General features: G+C 44.9%; 1 protein-coding gene across 3 annotated transcripts in view; it reads left to right on the top strand.

Moving 5' to 3' along the window:
- Positions 1-18,255, top strand: part of Ubash3b (ubiquitin associated and SH3 domain containing B) — a 142,209-nt gene that overhangs the window by 97,423 nt on the left and 26,531 nt on the right. The window contains exons 1-5 of one of the 3 annotated variants that reach the window (XM_074066518.1): positions 2,682-2,896; positions 9,809-9,862; positions 10,571-10,757; positions 12,648-12,846; positions 16,526-16,695. In XM_074066518.1, coding sequence (XP_073922619.1) covers positions 10,755-10,757; positions 12,648-12,846; positions 16,526-16,695 — 372 coding nt within the window. In that variant the 5' untranslated portion in view covers positions 2,682-2,896; positions 9,809-9,862; positions 10,571-10,754. Of the gene's footprint in view, positions 1-2,681; positions 2,897-9,808; positions 9,867-10,570; positions 10,758-12,647; positions 12,847-16,525; positions 16,696-18,255 lie in introns of those variants that run through there. The other 2 variants (XM_020182389.2, XM_074066517.1) reach the window with 2 other exon arrangements.

Raw genomic sequence — 18,255 nt, 5'->3', positions numbered from 1 at the left:
AGCAGAGCAAGGCTGTGGCCACTATGAGCCAAGAGCCATCCTGTTCTGCCGTGGACATGTCTACAGGAGAGGCAGCATGACGATATAGACAGGGTATAAACAGGATATTCTTAACTGGCTCTGCTATGGGCTTATTTTTCCTAACTTTGGACTCATTCATGTCCTCAAACCACAGCAGTCCTTCAGACTGTATAGTCCAAGGTCAGACTTAACCATGAGTACAGAAGAGTCAGATTTTTAGTAATCTTTGACAATAATTATTTTAAGGCAAATTAGGAAATATCCTTTCCCTCTATTGTTTTATTATTTAACGGATGCTAGCAGCATTGTTTAAAGCCCCTGGGTGCTTATGCCATCTCTATATTTTAAGGAGATGCTATTGGTTAACTATGGAAGGGAAACTTGACAAAATGAAGAGGCAAACTGACCTTCTCCAAGCCTCACAGCACAGGCAGATCAAAAATGAGATTTTCAAAGCTCTGGCTCCAGCAAGTCTCATCGGACAGTGTTGACAGAGGAGGAGGAGCAGCAGCAAGACGTGACCTGTTGAAGAGGAGGCCTGCCTCTGCTGTGGGGGAAGGGAAGGGTTGTGCAAGGCAGGAGAGCTGAGCTAGGAATCTGGGAGCCTTCTCCTACAGAATGGTGGGTAGCGCAATCCTCGAGAGCAGGATGCTGTCTTGATGATATCTACTTATTTTACATGGCTCCTAGGTGCTGAATAAATAGCTACTGACTTGCATTACTGATTGCATGACCCTGAGGTTTGGTTTTCTCCTCATAATGAGATCCAAGTGGCTGCTGAACTGGAAGCGCTTACAAGTGGTTCCTTGCCGGGTGGAATAGACTAATCCCTCCAGGGATTACCTCCAGAAACTCCAAGTTGCCTGCACTCCCACTGCTCCATGCCTTCACTAAGATTTAGGAAAGACCATGGCTCTAGTGGGTGACTCAATATACCCGCACAACCAGGTCATCTCCAGTCCAGAGTCCACTGTGTGGAGAAGCCACAGAGGTGCATGTCTGTGATATAAAACACAAATGTTGGCATTGGAGTGTTGAATCCGTCATGTCATTTACGAAAAAGTAAATAAATAAAAAATAAAGCTGACATGGTGGTTATGCTTATAATCCCAACATTTGAGGGCTAAGGTTGCAGGATTGGAAGTTAAGGGCCAGGCTGGGCTTTGAAACCAGACAATGACTCCAAAGACAAAAGAGCAAACAAAAAAGATTGAGCATCTAACCCACCCAAGACTGATAGCTGCTCAATACAATCGTCCCCTCTTAGCCACACTTCCCCTTTCCAAGGTTTCAGTTACCCGAGATCAGCTGCAGCCCAAAAATATTATAGAAAATTTTTGTAATAAACAATTCATAAATTCTCAACAATTTTATTGCAGTGTATTGTTACAATCATTCTGTTTAAATGTTGTTTGTTGTTAATCTCTTGGGGTGCCTAACTTATAATTCAAACTTTATCAGAGTTTTGTGATTGGGGGCAAAGCGTAATATATATAGGGCTTGGCACTTTGCACAGTTTCAGGTATCCACTGCAGGTCTTGGAACATTTCCCTCACAGACAAGGGGAACTATACTTCTCTCACTGATTCATGGACTTTCAGTCAAGCCTCCAGAGCCAGCCCCTGTGGTGGGACAGTCACAGAGATGGCTGGACAGCAGCCTGTCAGGGTAGAGCCACCCAGACCCAAGGAGGCTCTTAACAATGTCGGCTCCGTGCCTGGTACATTAAGACTTTCAATCACCGTTGACTTCCTATCCTTGTTTTTCTCCTACCAGAGAAATAAGTGCAGAGAGGGTCACCTGCTTGTCCTCTGTTCTCAAGGTGGCTGTCAGCCTCAGGCACGCTACTGAGCCACCTCCCATCAGCCTATGAATACATTCAGCACTGAGCAGGCAATTCTTCAAAGAGCTCAGGGAAAAGCCTCTGATATTTCTACCTAAAACAACTTTACAAAAAAAGCATTGTTTTTCAAATGCACCCTAAATTTTATTTCATGGCAATTTTCCTTCTTTGTGTCTGGACTCCAAAGAGGAAAAAAAGAAAAAAATAGGAGTTGGACTGACCAAAGTCTGCCCATCCCCCAGTTCAGTGCAGACCGTTAAACTGGTTTTAAGGGAAGAGAATGAGTCATTTCATTAATTGGGCCATACTTTAATTGAATTAAAAGTGTTAGGTGTGGAAATTTTAACAACTAGATAGAGAAGATTTTTAAGAATCTTACAGTTAGTATTTTAAATACTTCCAAAATTTGAGATTGTCTGGCTCTTTGAAGGGAAGAAGAATTTTATCCACCTGGCAGATTACACACTTAGTCTAGGTCTTCTCTTCTCACAAATAGGTCTTTGGTTATAGAGAACCAATGCATAGAGCAGATGGGGTGCCCAAGGCCATAAACTGGTGTCTGACAGCAATCCAGAACCAAGGACAGTACAACTTCAAGTTCAGAGTGAGCATCTCTATCCAAAAATCCAGGATCTGAAATGCTGCAAGACCCAGGCCTTTCTCAGTACCATAATGCTTTTTATTTGAACCATTCCAGATTTCAGATCTTCAGATTAGGGAAATATTCTAAAACCTACAAAGCTACATAATCTGAGAAACTTCTCATCCTAAATGTTTAGGGTAAGGAAGGGGGGGGTCTCAACCTGTAATTGGCAAGTTCAACAAATTAATTTCACTAAACAACTTAATTAAATCAATGTCTTACTATTTGGAGGGAATATATTTCCATTTCCAACAGTATATATTGCTATAACTTCTTACTACAGGTGTCAGATGTTTTGAGCCCTGCCAAGTGGCAATAATGTAGGGAATGGACCCTCCTCATGTGGAGAGCAGATTATGAAAAGCCTATGAGAACTGGACGTAAGCAAGGTGAGATGAGGCTTAATTGCTTTTACCTGTAGGCCCAAGTAGGCACAGTCCCTGCCATGAAACAGAAAAAACAGAACAGCTCCGTCCCCTAAGATTGGGTTCGGAGAAGCCAGAACGCAGGTTTCTCCTATCCCTCTCCTCTCCCAGAGGCTCTGCTCCACCCTGTTTGCCGCTGTTTATAAAAGGCCCCTGAAGGAGGGGGGCTTTTGCTTTTTGCCTTTGGCTTTTACTTTGGGCATTTTGGTGTGGGAAGCTCTTGGAAGGGAAAAGAATTGCTGAAGGGAAAAGTATGGCTAAAGAGGAGTTGATAGAAAGTCTGCACTGAGAACTTTAACATAGGCCTTAGAAAACTAAGCCAAAGAAAGCACGTTAACAGGCTTTAGAAGCTAAAGAAAAGCCAAAGAGAACATGGGACAGTGCAAGATAGAGACTTTGCAAGTCTGAGCAGTGTGGCTTTGAGAATGCTAAAGAAAAGCTGCAAGCCTGGGGGCAAAAGACTTCAAGAGTGATTAGGCTAAAGATAAGCTAATAGAAAACATGGGACAGTGCAAGTCTCAAAGAGGTTTTAAGCAAGGTTTTAAAGAACTGTAAGGAGTAAGGCCTTAAAGAATAAAGATAGAGAAAAGAAACAATGAGGGTTGGGCATCTCCACCCAAGCGCCCAACACACCTGACCCCACTTTCTGCCTGTCTATCCTGTGTCTTTTCTGAATCTCTAGTCGTCCCCAGTTAGCCCAGTTAGGTTCAGTAATAACAAGGAGTGAGAGAAAAAGCTCGCTCTAACAAAGGGGCGAGCAAAAAGCAGCACCCCCTGCATCCTCTGAAGACACATGGCTCCCTTCAGAGAAGCTATGATCTGGGCAAACCTATCCTTCTGTGTCAGGGGTGTCTTGAATACTTATTGACCTCTCTCTCTCTCTCTCTACAAAGCTACATAATCTGAAAAACTTCTCATCCTAAGCATTTATATATATGCATTTTTAGTACCAGGGTTTGAACTCAGGGCCTAACCTTGAGCCACTCCACCAGCCCTTTTTTTATGTGATGGGTTTTTCAAGATAGGGTCTCCAGACTATTTGCCCAAGCTGACTTCGAACCTGCATCCTCTTGATCTCTGCCTCCCAATTAGCTAGGATTTATATGTGTTAGCCACTGGGACCTGGCTGACCTCCCTATTAAGTGAGTTGGAAGCAGAAGGTATTCCTTAAACAGGAAATAGGAACTCAATGGCAGCCCAGAAGAAATATCTGGGTACAAACAAAAACAGACAAGGCATCATAGTCAAGCTAAGAGAGAAAGTTCTAGGAACAAGATACCCAACAACAACCTATGTTCTACCTGTTAGTGGTTGGTCTGGCTGTTAGCCTGGAGCAATAACTGAACTCATGGTCCACTATTCACCCTGGCCCAAACCTCTTTCTATACTGCACTCTCCTGTCACAAGGCTGCCTCCACTTTGTGAACATTCATGCTACAATACCAAGGCAAGCTCCAAGCTTCATTCAGTCAATAATCCAAAAATCACTCCCCCCATCTCCACCATCACCGCTTCTGTTCAACGTGTGTTCTTCTGATCTGCTGTCAGGGCCTTTTCATTTTTTTCCTTATTTATTTTTGTGGTACTGAGGCTTACAAGGCAGATACTCTACCACTTAAGCCATGCCCCTAGCCCTTTTTGCTTTAGTTATTTTTCAGATAGGGGCTTACTTCTTTTGCCTGGAGCAGTCTTAGACTGTGATCCTTCTACCTACACCTCCTGAGTAGCTGGTATGACAGGTGTGCACCAATACACCTGGCTTGTTTGTCAAGATGGAGGTCTTGCTAACTTTTTGCCCAGGCTAGCCTGGAACCAAGATCCTCCCAATCACTGCCTCCCAAATTGCTGAGATTCAGCTGTGAGCCACTGCACCTGATGAGTTGCCAAGGCACTCTGCACATACAGCTTTACCCCTCCGTGCAAACCTGATCCTGCCTGACTGACTTGGCATCCTTCCCTGTTCCCCACTGCATACTGGTCAGGTCCAAGCTCTCTAAAACAGCACATAAGACCTTTTGTGTGACCTCCGCTTGCCTCTTCAGCTTCACTTCACCAACTTCTGGCTTTACAGTTTTTGCTCTGGCATCACCAAACTCTCATTTTCCTGCATGAGTGGTGATGTCTCTTTCCTTTATCTTTTCATGCCATTCCTTCAACCTTCACGTGGCCTTCCCCCATCCCTTCCATCTCTTACTCAACTCCTACTTGGCTTTTAAGAACCAGACCAAACATCATTTCTTCTAGGGCAGATTCCAGAACTTTCTCAGGTCACAGCACCTTTCATGTCTTGAGTAATTTTTACATAGAGCCTATGGGCCAACAAAAATATATAACGGTTCTGTTCATTAGTAGTTAAATTCAAATAATGTCCTAACAACTTAGGAACCACTTGAAAAAATAACACACATAGATTACAAGAAAGTACTGTTTTTATTTCATTCTTAAATACGCATGACTACTTACTAATGAGACCTGTGTAATGGGCACTGCACAGCTGCTCAAACTTCTGCCATTATTTCCTGTTCCACATTGGATTTCATTGGGTACTAGCTTTTTCGTTACAGCAGTTGCCAAAACTCCAGCTTCACAAAGACAGAGGTCAAGAGGAATGCAGCACAATCAATATTGACCCTGTCACTACTCAGCTAGGAGCTGTGTGGTGGCCAATGGTTGATGAGTGTTGCCATGTTTCCCTCTAAAACTTTTAAATCTCCCATGGCACCTCATTGAGCTTAACATGTGCCTTGAACTAGGGTAACCTGGGGTTCAACTTGAGAAACTCAGACCTAGGAACTCCCCGCTGTGGCATTAGATTCCCCTATTCTGAGTGCCTTGTCACAGTCATGAGTGTGACACATGCATTGTAAGAAGCTACTTGTGTGTCGCTTCCTTTCTGTGTGAACCCTTCACAAGCAACGCCCTTGCTCTCCTCCTCTTTGGACACCCAATGTAAGCCCAAGACATGGTTGGTGTTCAACAGAGGAGAACTGAACTAACAGGAGGGTCAGAGTCACAGTGGAACCCAAGGAACCAGGATGACTGCAGGAGGGGACATGGAGTCTGCTTGCAGCTGAACAGGAGACTCTAGTCAAGTTCAAAATCTGTGGTTCTAGGAGAAGTGAGAACCTGCCGGACCTGAAAATGGAGCCATAGATGGGTGCCTGTGGCTCATGCCTGTATTTCTAGCTACTAAGGAGGCAGAGATCAGGAGGATCATGGATCAAAGCCAGCCCAGGCAAATAGTTCATGAGACCCTATCTCGAAAAACTCTTCTCAAAAAAAGGGCTGGTAGAGTGGCTTGAGGTGAAGGCCCTGAGTGCCAAAAAAAAAAAAGTGCAGCCTGGATCAGCCAGGGGTACCAGAGGCTGAAAGAGTGCCAGACAGACAGAAAGCAACATGGTGTGATTTTGGTTTTCATTTGGTTCCCTGGCAAGAGTTCCTTAAGAAGAAGGTGGGTGGGAAGAATAAAAGGAAGGAAAAAAAGAAGAGGGAGAAAGGGAAGGAAGGGAGAGAGAAGGAAAAAAAGGGAAGGAAGAGAGGAAAGGAGGGAGGGGAGAAAGGGAGGGAGAAGGGGGGAGAGATCAAGAAAATAAAGGGAAGGAGGGAGCGAGTAAGGAAGTGAGGGAGGAAGAAAGGAAGGAAAGAAAGAGAGAGAGGGATGTTTCTTGTCTCTAGAAAACTGGCAGGAAAGAATTTGACCTTTCCAAACCTCCTTCAAAGCCATCAGAGCATTTCTGTGATCCTAGGCCAGCCCAACCTCAAATCCAAAAGTCTTGGGAACTGAGGGCAGAAGCAGGAGGAATCTCAGTTGAGCTTAGCAAGGCCCTAGGTGGGTGCTGTTGGTTCTCCCCTCAGGACTGAGCTGCTCACAGCTGTCTACCTGAGGTTTTGATTAGCATTGGTTTTGCCTTATTTGTGCATTCTTGTTAGCCATGAGAGTTTGTCCCATTTTTTCATAGTTTGCTACAAACGAACCCTACAAATAATTGGGAAAGGTAGGACTGAGATCAGACATCATATTTATGTGTGCACGAGACAAAATTTCAGCAATTCACACGTTGTCCCATCAGTCCTAGTCAGGCAGGTCTCACTGAACTCATTCACCCATTTAAAGGGCTGCTCCTCTGTCTGGTCTTGGGCAGCCTCTGAAGTAAATCCTTTACCCAGGGTTGTAGAAGCTTAGGTGTGGTCTGGGTTTTAGGGTCCACCCCATATACTCCCACTTGCCCTTGGCACTGGCCCCAGGGGTTGAGCCAAGGAGGTGGTGCTGGGGGCAACTGTCTCTCTTCAACTGAGTGAATGGGGGAGACTCGTGCCACAGCTTCCCTTGTTTAGTCTGTTCTGGGAACAAGCTCAACCCAAATGGTGGCCAACCTGGTAGTGGGTGAAGGGACCTCAGGTTTGCCTGAGGTTTGAGGTTCTATAGAAAATGGGAATTTACTCCTCTTAAAACCTCCTGCCTTGGGAATTTCAGATTGATAAATACTTTCTAGAAACTTTGAAAATATCTTTAAAGTCCATTACTTCCAGAAAGTTCTTTCTGGTAGTTCAGCCCTTTGTGCTGTAGTCAACACTTATTCTTGCTTAGCTGACTCTCACTAGAGAGGGTGCCTTGATATGATAACCTTGCACAAAATTAAAGCCCTCTCAGACTTGTCTTCTTCAGAAAGAAGAATTTGGGTTTCCTTAACCTTTTATCGCAGACACCCAAACCTTTAATTATCTTCCTCGGTATTTTTTCTTGAACCCTCTCCAAAACGTGTCTTTTGAGTTACAGAGACCATAACTTAATTAGATCTTTCATTTCCAGAGGAGTCTCTTAGTTCCTCAGAAGTAAATTAAATTTCAGTCAGATATATTTCATTGGCAGTGGGGAGTGGGGGAAGGGCATAAGAAAAACAAATTGGATGCTTTTATATAAATAGAACAATGTCTGTACCACAATTGAGTTTTCCTTTTTCCAATTGTTTTTAAAACAATGGGTCCTTTTTTTGGATGAATTTAATCCCTCAGAGAGTCTAACCTCTAACGGATCATGACTGGCCTGCTTTTGTGAGTACATGGCTTCTCTACCTAAAAAAAAAAAAAGCAAGGAGCATTGCTTCTGACTGTCTGGTAAGCTTGGCAGCTCCTGGCAAGGTGTGTGAGCAAGTGTGGGGGAAGGGAGTCTCCAGGCTTGTAGCCTTTTCTGATCCAGCTTCTGTTCTGAGGGCACTGGACAGGTCTGTCTTGCTTCTCCATGATTTCATCTTATTGTGAGTAGGTTTGTCTTTCACAGTGCTGCTCTAATTAGCCATATAGCCTTCTTTATCCCAATCACTGGGAAGCCATGCTAAGATTTCTGGGAGGGATGGGGGGGGGAAGGAAGGTGTTTGACTTATTTTCCTGCTGTAGAACAGAACAGCAGAGCCTAGCCTTCACTAGACATCACCTTTGCCAGGCTGCTTTGAGCAAATGTCTTCACTTCTTTCCTCCTGAGTTTTCCCTTGTGTAGAAAGAAGAAGCAGAGGTCAGACTGTGATATTCTTCTATCACAGAGGAATAGGAAGAGTTGGATTCCACAAACAAATTCGAAAAGAAGGCTTGGGAAAGTGACACCTTAATTTGGATTCCTTCCTTTGTTTTCTTCCTCCCAAGGACCCTGAAAGAGTGTGGTGTAAAGAGGCAAGAATGATCATTGACTGACTGCTTGTGATATGTCACTACAAGACTCCCGTATACACTAGCTTATTCCATCCTTCCACCTCAGTGTAGAGTGGAGGTACTCAATGCCCAACACCACCATAATGGCCACACAGCCCCACTCACCTCACCCAGATGAGTCTACATCCTTCAGGTTTCACTCGAAATGCCACTTCTTCAGAGCCCCTATTCCCAACCCCCTTGGACCAGGTTAGACCTCCCTTGTCCTGTGCCAATATGGTTCTCTGTGCTTTCCCTCCATTACACTTGCCATGCGAGTAATTAAATAATTAGCTATATAATTAATGTGTTTGTGTCTAGTGAGCTGAAATCTCCATGAGAGCAGGGACCATATAAGTCTTGCTCATATTGTATTCCCAGAGCTGGGGCAGTGCTGACAAAACCGTTGAGATTCAGTAGTTATTGAGTAAATGGAAGAATGAATGAATTAGCAAAGCTACAAAACAACCCAAAGCCAGCAGGCTCCTGTAGACCTGTCCACAATTTCAGAAGAGCTACTTGTAAGTTTTCCCAAGAGCCTGACTGCCATAACTGTCCTGTGATGACCGTGGGACGTTGAGTTGTTTCAACAGTGTGGGCCCTGCCCACACTGTTGCACCTAGCTCTCCTTGTGCCCCAGGTGTCTGTTAATTTGGAGATGATAGAGGTGATGGATCTAACCTGGGACTGTCAGTGGTACGGATTGAAGAGGGTTGAAAGAAGCCAGTGACTTTACCCAAACCTAGTTGTCCTGTAGACATTTAGCGCCATGTCTTCATAACCATTAGCACCGCCTTCTCACCCATCCCGCCAAGGGGCTGTGAACAAGCATTCACTCTGCAGGGGAACTGGGTCAGTGAAAAGGAGTGGGTGAAAAGGGAAGAGGAAAAGCCAAGACATGACAACTTTTAGAGAAGCAAAAATAAACTGTAATGTGAAAACTGCTGAAAATAGACTGCCTGGGCTGTCAGGCTGCATGCAAATCCAATGCTAATTACATGGAAATTAATGACAAGTCCTGACTTCCATATGCCTCAGTGTGACCCTTAGGCAGAACCTGCTGCAGGTGTCTTGCCCCATCCTACAGAGCAGCTCTGATGTCGCCATCTGCACATTCAACTCCTGCCTCTGCCTGGAGAAAAGCTGAGAGGAAGCTAAAAATACTAACAATAGATATTTGATTTCTTCTTCCAGACAAAAAGCCTTGGCGTCCACAGGAGGAAGAAGTGTTCAGGCAGCATGTGACTGGTTGGTATGAAATAAATAAATTGAGAAAATAACATATAATTATTCTGAGTGTATGGGGATGAGTGGGGGTGAGCAGTCTTTTTCTAATGGACCCTTGGGTGTAGGGGAGATGAGCCAAAGGCTGTGTGACAAGTTCATGTATCAAGTCAAGTGCCTCCTCTGCCCTGGCCCCAGCGCGAGCTTCTCCTTGAAGCTGTTTAAAAGAAATCAAAGGCTTTCCCAGACAGACCCTCTCACAATATCTCTTCCCTCTGGCTTAGGGGTGTGGGTGCTAGGCAGATCAATTTAGAAAAGTGTCCTACTCATCCCCATGACACCACTACCCAGAGGACCCCACCGGGCGACCTTCCTAGAGTTTCCTTTTTCTTTAGAGGCCTGTGGGCTTCATAAAGCAATGAACTAACAATAATATAATTAAAACTGTTTTTCAAAACAGTGAACTAAGGGTTGGGGTATGAGGACCCGAGCTAGTAAGTGGGGAAAGGATTCAGAGTTAACTTGAGAATGCTTCCTGGAGTGCAGCTCGGGATTTTAGGGAGCTGTGGGATGAGCAGAAGTCCCCGCATCTGAGCGTTGGCTGGGAAGTGCGAGCTTCGAGGGGTGGCTGTTTACAGTGTGGAGCATGTGGAGCGGAGATCTGCTTTCTTTGCCGTTCTTTCTTCCTTTCCGTTATTCTCCAGCGTGGCCCCCTTGGATCTCTTCTTTCAGGTTGTTCTCCCACGTCGGTGACCCCTTCCTGGATGACCCCCTGCCCCGGGAGTATGTCCTCTACCTCCGCCCCACCGGCCCCTTAGCACAGAAGCTCTCCGACTTCTGGCAGCAGTCGAAGCAGATCTGTGGAAAGAACAAGGCCCACAACATCTTCCCCCACATCACTCTCTGCCAGTTCTTTATGGTGAGCTGCGGTCCCCCAGCCTCCAGCAGGAGGATGGAGGCTCCCAATGTCCCAGACAGCCCCCCTTGGGATCTGGAGTAAAGGTGGCAGCTGCTCAAGAAGACCATAGAAATGGTCAGGGCTCCTGGCTCTGGGCCAACCTTCCAGGGCTCTCACCCCAATTCCCCTTTCCTTACACCTGCTGTCACCCAGGAGCACCCCAGGTTTAGTGGACCATCGTGATGACCTTAGTTCCAGCCTGACCCTCTGTGGGTGGCACACAGAGGTGGCAGCTGGAACAGAATAGTTGATGTAGCTTTACTCTCATAGTCTACCCTCTCCAGTCTTGTGACAGAGAAAGAAGAAACAGAGAAACCAGGGAACAACAAGCGTGGTGGAGGGCTGGGGACATGGCTCAAGTGGTAGAGTGGCTGACTAGCCAGTGGCAGACCCTGAGTTCAAACCCCAGTACCACCAAAAAAACAAAAAGAAAATGAAAGACAAAGAAAAAGTGTCAGAGATAGCCTTTTCAGCCTTATGGAAGTCAGTTGAATCTTTTCACAAGATCTTTCTAGAAAGAACAAAGATAGCTTTTCTGCCACAGTTCCTCATTCACAGTCCTAGCTATCAAAAAGTTTATGTCGTGACCAAATTAAGTCAGTCCTCCTCCCTGTGGTGCACACTAAATTCATGTATGCCATCTACTTCAACTATCCATGGTGAGGGAAAAGGGTTGACTTACCCACGTATATTCAAGACAAAGCGGAATTGCAGCATTTTAAAAGAATTTTTAAAAGAATATGTTGTTTTGCTTTTTCCAAATATTCTCATTCATTCTCTCTCTCTCTCTCTCTCTCTCTTTCTGTGTCTCTCGTAAAAAATGTTTCCAACACCTTCTCACCTTCTCTTTTGCCATTCACTCTGAAAAATTAAAGCGATTATCACTTCCTCTTAGTCATCCTAGGATCTTTCTCAAAAGCATTCGGAGTTTTAGAGACACTCATTCTTCCTCCCAGTGCTCCAGGAGGATGACGTCACAGCTCCCCAGCCCCATTCTTCCCAAACGGTCATGGGGGTGGAGGAAGAGACAACTTGATCATCCAAGGGCAACAGAAAAGACACAGACGATTCAAAAGCACAATGATTTATCCTAGGACGCTGTACTCTTCTGCCACATTCCTTTTTTTTTTTTTTTTTTTGTAAGCAAGGAGAACTTTTACTTTTTTAGTTGACAGATAAACATTGTAGGCATTTATGGTTTATGATGTGATAGTTTGATACACCTGTATGTTGTGGACTGGTTAAATCAAGCTAATTAATATATACGTTATCTCACGTACTTATCATTCATTAGTAGTGAGAACACTTAAAATCTACTCTTAGTCTCCTTATTTTCTTCCGGGGCTGGGGATCAAACCCAGGGCCTCATGCATCCTAGACAAGGGCTCTACCACTGAGCTACCTCCCTAGCCCTCAAATCTACTCTCTTATCAATTTTCAATTATTTTTATGAGTAACTATAGTCACTGTATTGTACACTAACTCTCTTGAATTACTCCTAGGTCTAACTGAATTTTTCTGTTCATTGACCAGCATCTTCTGTACCCCAACCTTCATTTTTCCTTTCTGCTCCACCAGTCCTAAGGCATTTTGGCAGGGTTCAGAGGGTACACTGCAGAGTGAGGGAAGGAGAAAAGAAGTCGTGCACTCCCCAGTTTAATTTGTCCATTCAGTCATCAGTGTCCAGATAATTGAAAGCCTGCCGTTCTTCCCCCACCTCACAGACAGGAGTGCTCACTAAGTAACTGTATCACCAGCCTCCATTCTCTGGGGACTGGATGTCCAGTGCTAAGTGACATCAGGCCACTCTGTCCCAGGTCTCTGACAAAGCCTACTTTTTTTCCCTGCCAGTGCGAGGACAGCAAGGTGGATGCCCTGGGGGAAGCCCTGCAGACCACGGTCAGTCGCTGGAAGTGCAAGTTCTCAGCCCCCCTGCCCCTGGAGCTCTACACTTCCTCCAACTTCATTGGCCTCTTTGTGAAGGAAGATAGTGCAGAGGTCCTCAAGAAGTTTGCTGCTGACTTTGCTGCAGAAGCAGCATCCAAAACTGGTGAGCACATACAGCCAAGCACTGGGCCCTGAAAGTTGAGTATTTAGGAAGGATAGGGATAGGAAATGGTTGTTAAATTAGTCAGGTTTCTGTTGTTATGACAAAATACTTATGATGACTAACCTAAAAGGAGGAAAGATTTTGTTTTCTTTGACTCATGATTCTAGACGTTTCAGTCCATGATCTCTTGGGTTCCATTGCCTTTGGGTCTGTCACAAGGCTGAACATAATGGCAGAGGGCATGGTGAAGTAAAGCTGCTCACCTCATGGCAGACAGGAAGCAAAGAGAGAGAGGACAGGACTGGGATCCCAATATCACTTCAAGAGTTTGCCCCCAATGACCTAACTTCCTCCCACTAGGCTCCACCTCCCAAAAGTTCCACCACCTCCTCATAGCACCTCAGGCTAGCAACCAAGCCTTCACCACATGGGCTCCAAGGGACATAGGAGATCCAAATCATAACAGTTGTACAGGAGCAGGCTGGAGGTAGAAGATGGAGGGCCCCGAGGGCATGGGTGAACCCTTCTGCTATTACAAAAATGTTAAACTTCTGCTCTGCTAACCTTGTAGAGAGGCTTCCCAAGACTTACTCCCTGACACTAGGTTGAAAGTACACAGTGACTATTCAGCACAAACTATACGTTTATCCTTTGTAGCACCACCAAGTCCTCCCAGTTCAGAACGAAGGAACCTTTTCTTTCTCCCAAACTCCCTGCCCAAACAGGTGTTTATCTGGGTCTGACCATTCACTCTCTACCATATGGCAAAGAATGGAACCACTTCCTGGTTAATCATGATAAAATCCATTGATCCAACACCCTTCAACTTGGTGAACCCCATTAGAAAGGCCTCCAAGTCTCAAAAGATAGTGCCTTTGAGATATCTCCTGCTCTTTTCATGGCAGTTCTTAGTTCAAGACAGCTAAGCTTCCTGCCAAAGGAATCAGTTTACAGAGGTGCCCAGGGGTGTGTTGACAAGAGGGACAAATTTACAAAGTTCTCCTGACTTCATCTGCTCCCTTAGCCCCAGTGGCTAAGATAAGGTAGTAGGATGGACAGACAATCCACTGGGCAAGGAGCTGCTGTTGGCTCCATGCAGAATGAAATCACAGCCAGCAGGTATTCATTGGGTATCTACTGTGTGTTTTTCCATGAGGAAGACAATAGAAAAGAGAATAGGAAGTGGTTTATCCCAGTCAGAGGCACAGGTGGGAAACCAGATTCAGGCACTACGTGAAAACAGAGCACTGAGAAGAGTGGAATGGTTCCATTTTCAGGGAAGAAGGGAAACTGGGAAGGTGTTAGTCAGGAAAATGGAGGAAGGGCCCCTAGGGCAGGGAGTGAGGGATGGGAAGGTGGCAGGGGCACAGAGAGGGGAGGTGTGAGCTGCCTAGCTGAATCTGAGTGTTAAATACAAAGCTGGAAGACACCCACAGCTTGAGCCTGAGCAAAGCTACACGGTTTGCTCCTGAGTCCCCTGACCTTCAGGGATAACCTTGCCTGCCACTCCTCCTTTCTTTACCACTTGGATCCTCTTGCTCAGTGTCCCTTTTATCAGAAAAATCCCCAAATAGGGCTCTCCAGTCTCTAGGGCTACACGCTCACAACGCATCTCACTGTCACAAGGACCAGCAGGCCCTTAGACACTCTCTGGACATCAGAAGGGAGCCTCTTTACACTACCCCACTAATCCAGGCACCATTTTTCTGCCAGGCACTAGTCTTGGGTTTCTGAATTCAGTAGCACCCCACATCTCACAGGAAATGATTGTTTCAGAGAGACAGCATAACACAGAGGGAAATTATTTCCTGTCCTTATTCCTCAACCTCAAGGAAATGGCTTCTATTTTTTTTTTAGTGCTAGAGTTAACTGTTGTCAGAATCACCAAATCCCCACAAGAACCAACACCAATGTCGCAGCCATAAGACCCAAATCCTTCACAAATCAGAAAAACGGGTCTCAGCCAGGACTGCAGCAGGTTTTTAGAGCGCATATGGAATAACAGGGGCTCAGAGCCCTAGCATTCCACGTGGGAATGCGGGGAGCCAGGTCCTCTTCAAGAATCTGCTGTCACTCTCTAAGAACTTGGAGGCCTGGTGTCTCTGCCCTTGTGCAGCCCTCTGGTGGTGATTTGGGGAACTGCGAGGCCCTGCCCAGTACAGCTGGTCCAGCGCTGAATTATCTAATGTGGAAAGCAGGTCATCCCCTAGAAATTATACTTTGGTCCTCTAGAGTTATCTGCACAGCCAGATTTCTTCACCAAGTAGATTCAGTGCCATTCTCCATTCCGAGTGGTTTAAGAAGACTCACTTGCGTACATTCATTCATTCAACAAGTATTGAAAACCAAGATAACACTCTGAATAGGGGCACAGTGTAAACAAGAGACAAATACCTGTCTCTTGGGACTTACCCCACAGAAATGCCATGCAGTATACCAGGAAAAGTCCTGGAAACCGAAAGTCCAACTTCTAGTTCTATGGCTGTTACTTCTGTATGATTAGACCAAGCCCTTAATTTCTTGAATTCCTTCATTCCTTCTAGTTGTATCTTCTTTGCCATTCTAGCATGGGAAGTAGACAGTTCTCCCTTGTTTGAAGTACAAAGGAGAAATAAAAGTCATTTCCTCATGTAGGTACACTTGTTTTGTTTTTCAGTCATACTTTAAATCGATAGTTTTCAACCAAGAGTGATTTTGCTCCCTTCTCCAGGGTACCTTTGGCCATATGTGGCGTCATTTTGGGCCGTTGTGAATAAGGATAGTACTAAAGTATCCACTGCTAGAGGCCAGAGATGCTGCTGAACACCTACAGTGCATAAGACCACTCCCTGCAACAAATAATTATTCTACCCCAAGTGCTGCTGAGAAACCCTGCTTTAAACTTCGAACATGTCCTCCTTTCTCCATCAGACTTACCTAGAAGCTCAGAGACTTTGACCCCAAGTGAAGGCAACATAACTTGGGAGTGACACAATTTCAAAACGGGCTCTGCAATTCATCTTGCCTTTAGGTCTCAGGTTGTTCACCTGGGTGGCAGAACCGGTAATGGTCACCTGGAGCTGTAGGGAGGAGGAGCCAACCAAAAGGATTAACCCCATCCAATCTAAAGCTCCTACAGAAAGGAAAAGCCATGTGTGTCACTCTTTATCTCTTGAGTAGTGGGGTGACTCAGGGTATAGTAATCATTGACTTTATTCTGCTGCTGTGAAAGAGGAAAACAGCTTTTCTTGTTTTGTTTTTGGTGGTACTGAGGTTTGAACTCAGGGCTTCATGTTTGCTAGGCAGGCGCTCTACCACTTGAGCCCTTTTTGCATGGGTTATATTGGATGTAGGGTCTCATTTTTTTGCCCAGGCATGCCTGGACCACGATTATCCTATTTTAAGCTTCCTGCTACTGCTGGGATGACAGGCGTGCGTCACTGCACCCAGTTATTGGTTGAGATGCGGGTCTTGCAAAACTGGCCTGCAACCACAATCCTCCTCATCTCAGCCCCCCAACTAGCTGGGATTTTAGGCATGAGCCACCTGTGCCCAGTGAGAAACATCTTTTCTCTAACCAAGGGTCTTGCTTCTTTGTTATTTGGGAAGCAAAACTCTTTTCTATGCTGTTTCTTATATCTCTACCCTTGCTGTGATTTCTTCATTCTAATCCCTGACTTTTTCCTTCCTTTTTTTCCAGAAGTACATGTGGAACCTCATAAGAAGCAGCTGCATGTGACCCTGGCTTACCACTTCCAAGCTAGCCACCTACCCACCCTAGAGAAACTAGCTCAGAACATCGATGTCAAACTGGGGTGTGACTGGGTGGCCACCATATTCTCTCGGGATATCCGTTTTGCCAATCACGAGGTAATGTGTCACTGCAGCTCCTGATGCTACCAGGTGTGAGGTGCAAGGAGAACCAGGAGCAATTGCTGCTAGCCACTTCAGGGAGTTGGGAACCAGAAGGGAGTAACTAGGGGAGTGACTAAATGAGCAGCCAACCTGGAAGCAGTTGGTTCCAGATTTTTTCCAGGTTCTAAGGACTTCCTGGGAGGTTCTGAGCAGGCAGCCTTCCTCTTTGACTCCTAAGTGGTCCACCTAGGTTAAATCCCCATGGTTCTGTCTTCCTGACAACTTTACCAGAGGGACACTCAGAAATAAAATAGTGAATCAATAGACAATATGGTGGGGAAATTTTTAATATCATATAAATTTTGATGTTGATAGATGACATAACCCTGACAGGTGAATCGAAAAACATAATTTTCAAAATATTGCAAAGTCATAATCAATAGCTATTTGCTGATGTGTATGACCAGTAAAGCACCATGGAGCATGCTAGAATTTTTTAAATGTTGTCCTGCCCTCAAGGAGCTTTGAGTTCAGAGGGGAGAAAGGACAGATGAAAAGAAAACTTGGGAAGAGGTTTGGGAGAGTTCATGTATGTCACATTGGGAAGCATGAGTAGGACAACCGAATCCTAGTGCAGACAGACAACTGGTCCATCCTTCTTTTGAGGGAATCAGCTTTGTTTTCCAGTCAAGAACATGTCATCTCAGAAGCATATGTTGTCCCTTTTATCCTGAAGGAGAGCCTAAGAAGCAGAGATTAAGTGTCTGGTCCAAAGCTACAGAGCAGTTGAGGACCAGGGCTAAACTCAGAGCCCAAATATTTTGACCACTAAGATGGGCACCCCATGTAAAAAAAGACCACATACAGTAATCCATTTTTATCCTCAGTTTCCCTTTCTGTGGTTGTTTGTTACCAGAGGTCAGTCACAGTCCAAAGATATTACATGGAAAATTCCAGAAATAAGTCATAAGTTTTAATAACTTCTTTTTTTTTTTTTTGTGGTATTAGGGCTTGAACTCAGGCCCTTCAACTTGAGCCACTCCACCCCTATTTTTGTGATGGGTTTTTGTTTTTTTTTTTTTTTGAGATGGGGTCTCGTGGAACTATTTGCCTGGGCTGGCTTCAAGCCACTATCTTCCTGATCTCTGCCTCCTGAGTAGCTAGGATTACAGGCGTAAGCCACGGGCACCTAGCTAGATAACTTTTATTATCGTGTATTGTTATTTTTTTCTATTCTATTGTTAGTTACTGGTCCTATTCTATAAATTAAAGTTCATCATGGCTATGCATGAAAAAAAACTTAGCATATATAGAGTTTGGTATTATTTATGACCTCGGGCATCTGTGGGAGATCTTGGATGAATCCCCCGTGGATAATGGAGGATACTCTACTTAAATGAAAATTTCACCTAAATTCCAATTTACTACATTTATTAAGTGATACTGACACGTGTTTCCCAAATTTTCAACAGCAAACAGATTTTTGGTAGTTTCTGTAGTCTCTTTTAGGCTTTCTTAACTTTCTTAACTCAAAAAGCAGATAGTAGCTCCTCTAGGGGCTGTGACCAGGCAACC

The sequence above is a fragment of the Castor canadensis genome, chromosome 2, assembly GCF_047511655.1.
Source record: "Castor canadensis chromosome 2, mCasCan1.hap1v2, whole genome shotgun sequence".
NCBI classification, from domain to species: domain Eukaryota; kingdom Metazoa; phylum Chordata; class Mammalia; order Rodentia; family Castoridae; genus Castor; species Castor canadensis.
The sequence above is the reverse complement of the archived record's forward strand: the minus strand, read 5'-3'. Positions and strand labels throughout refer to the sequence as shown.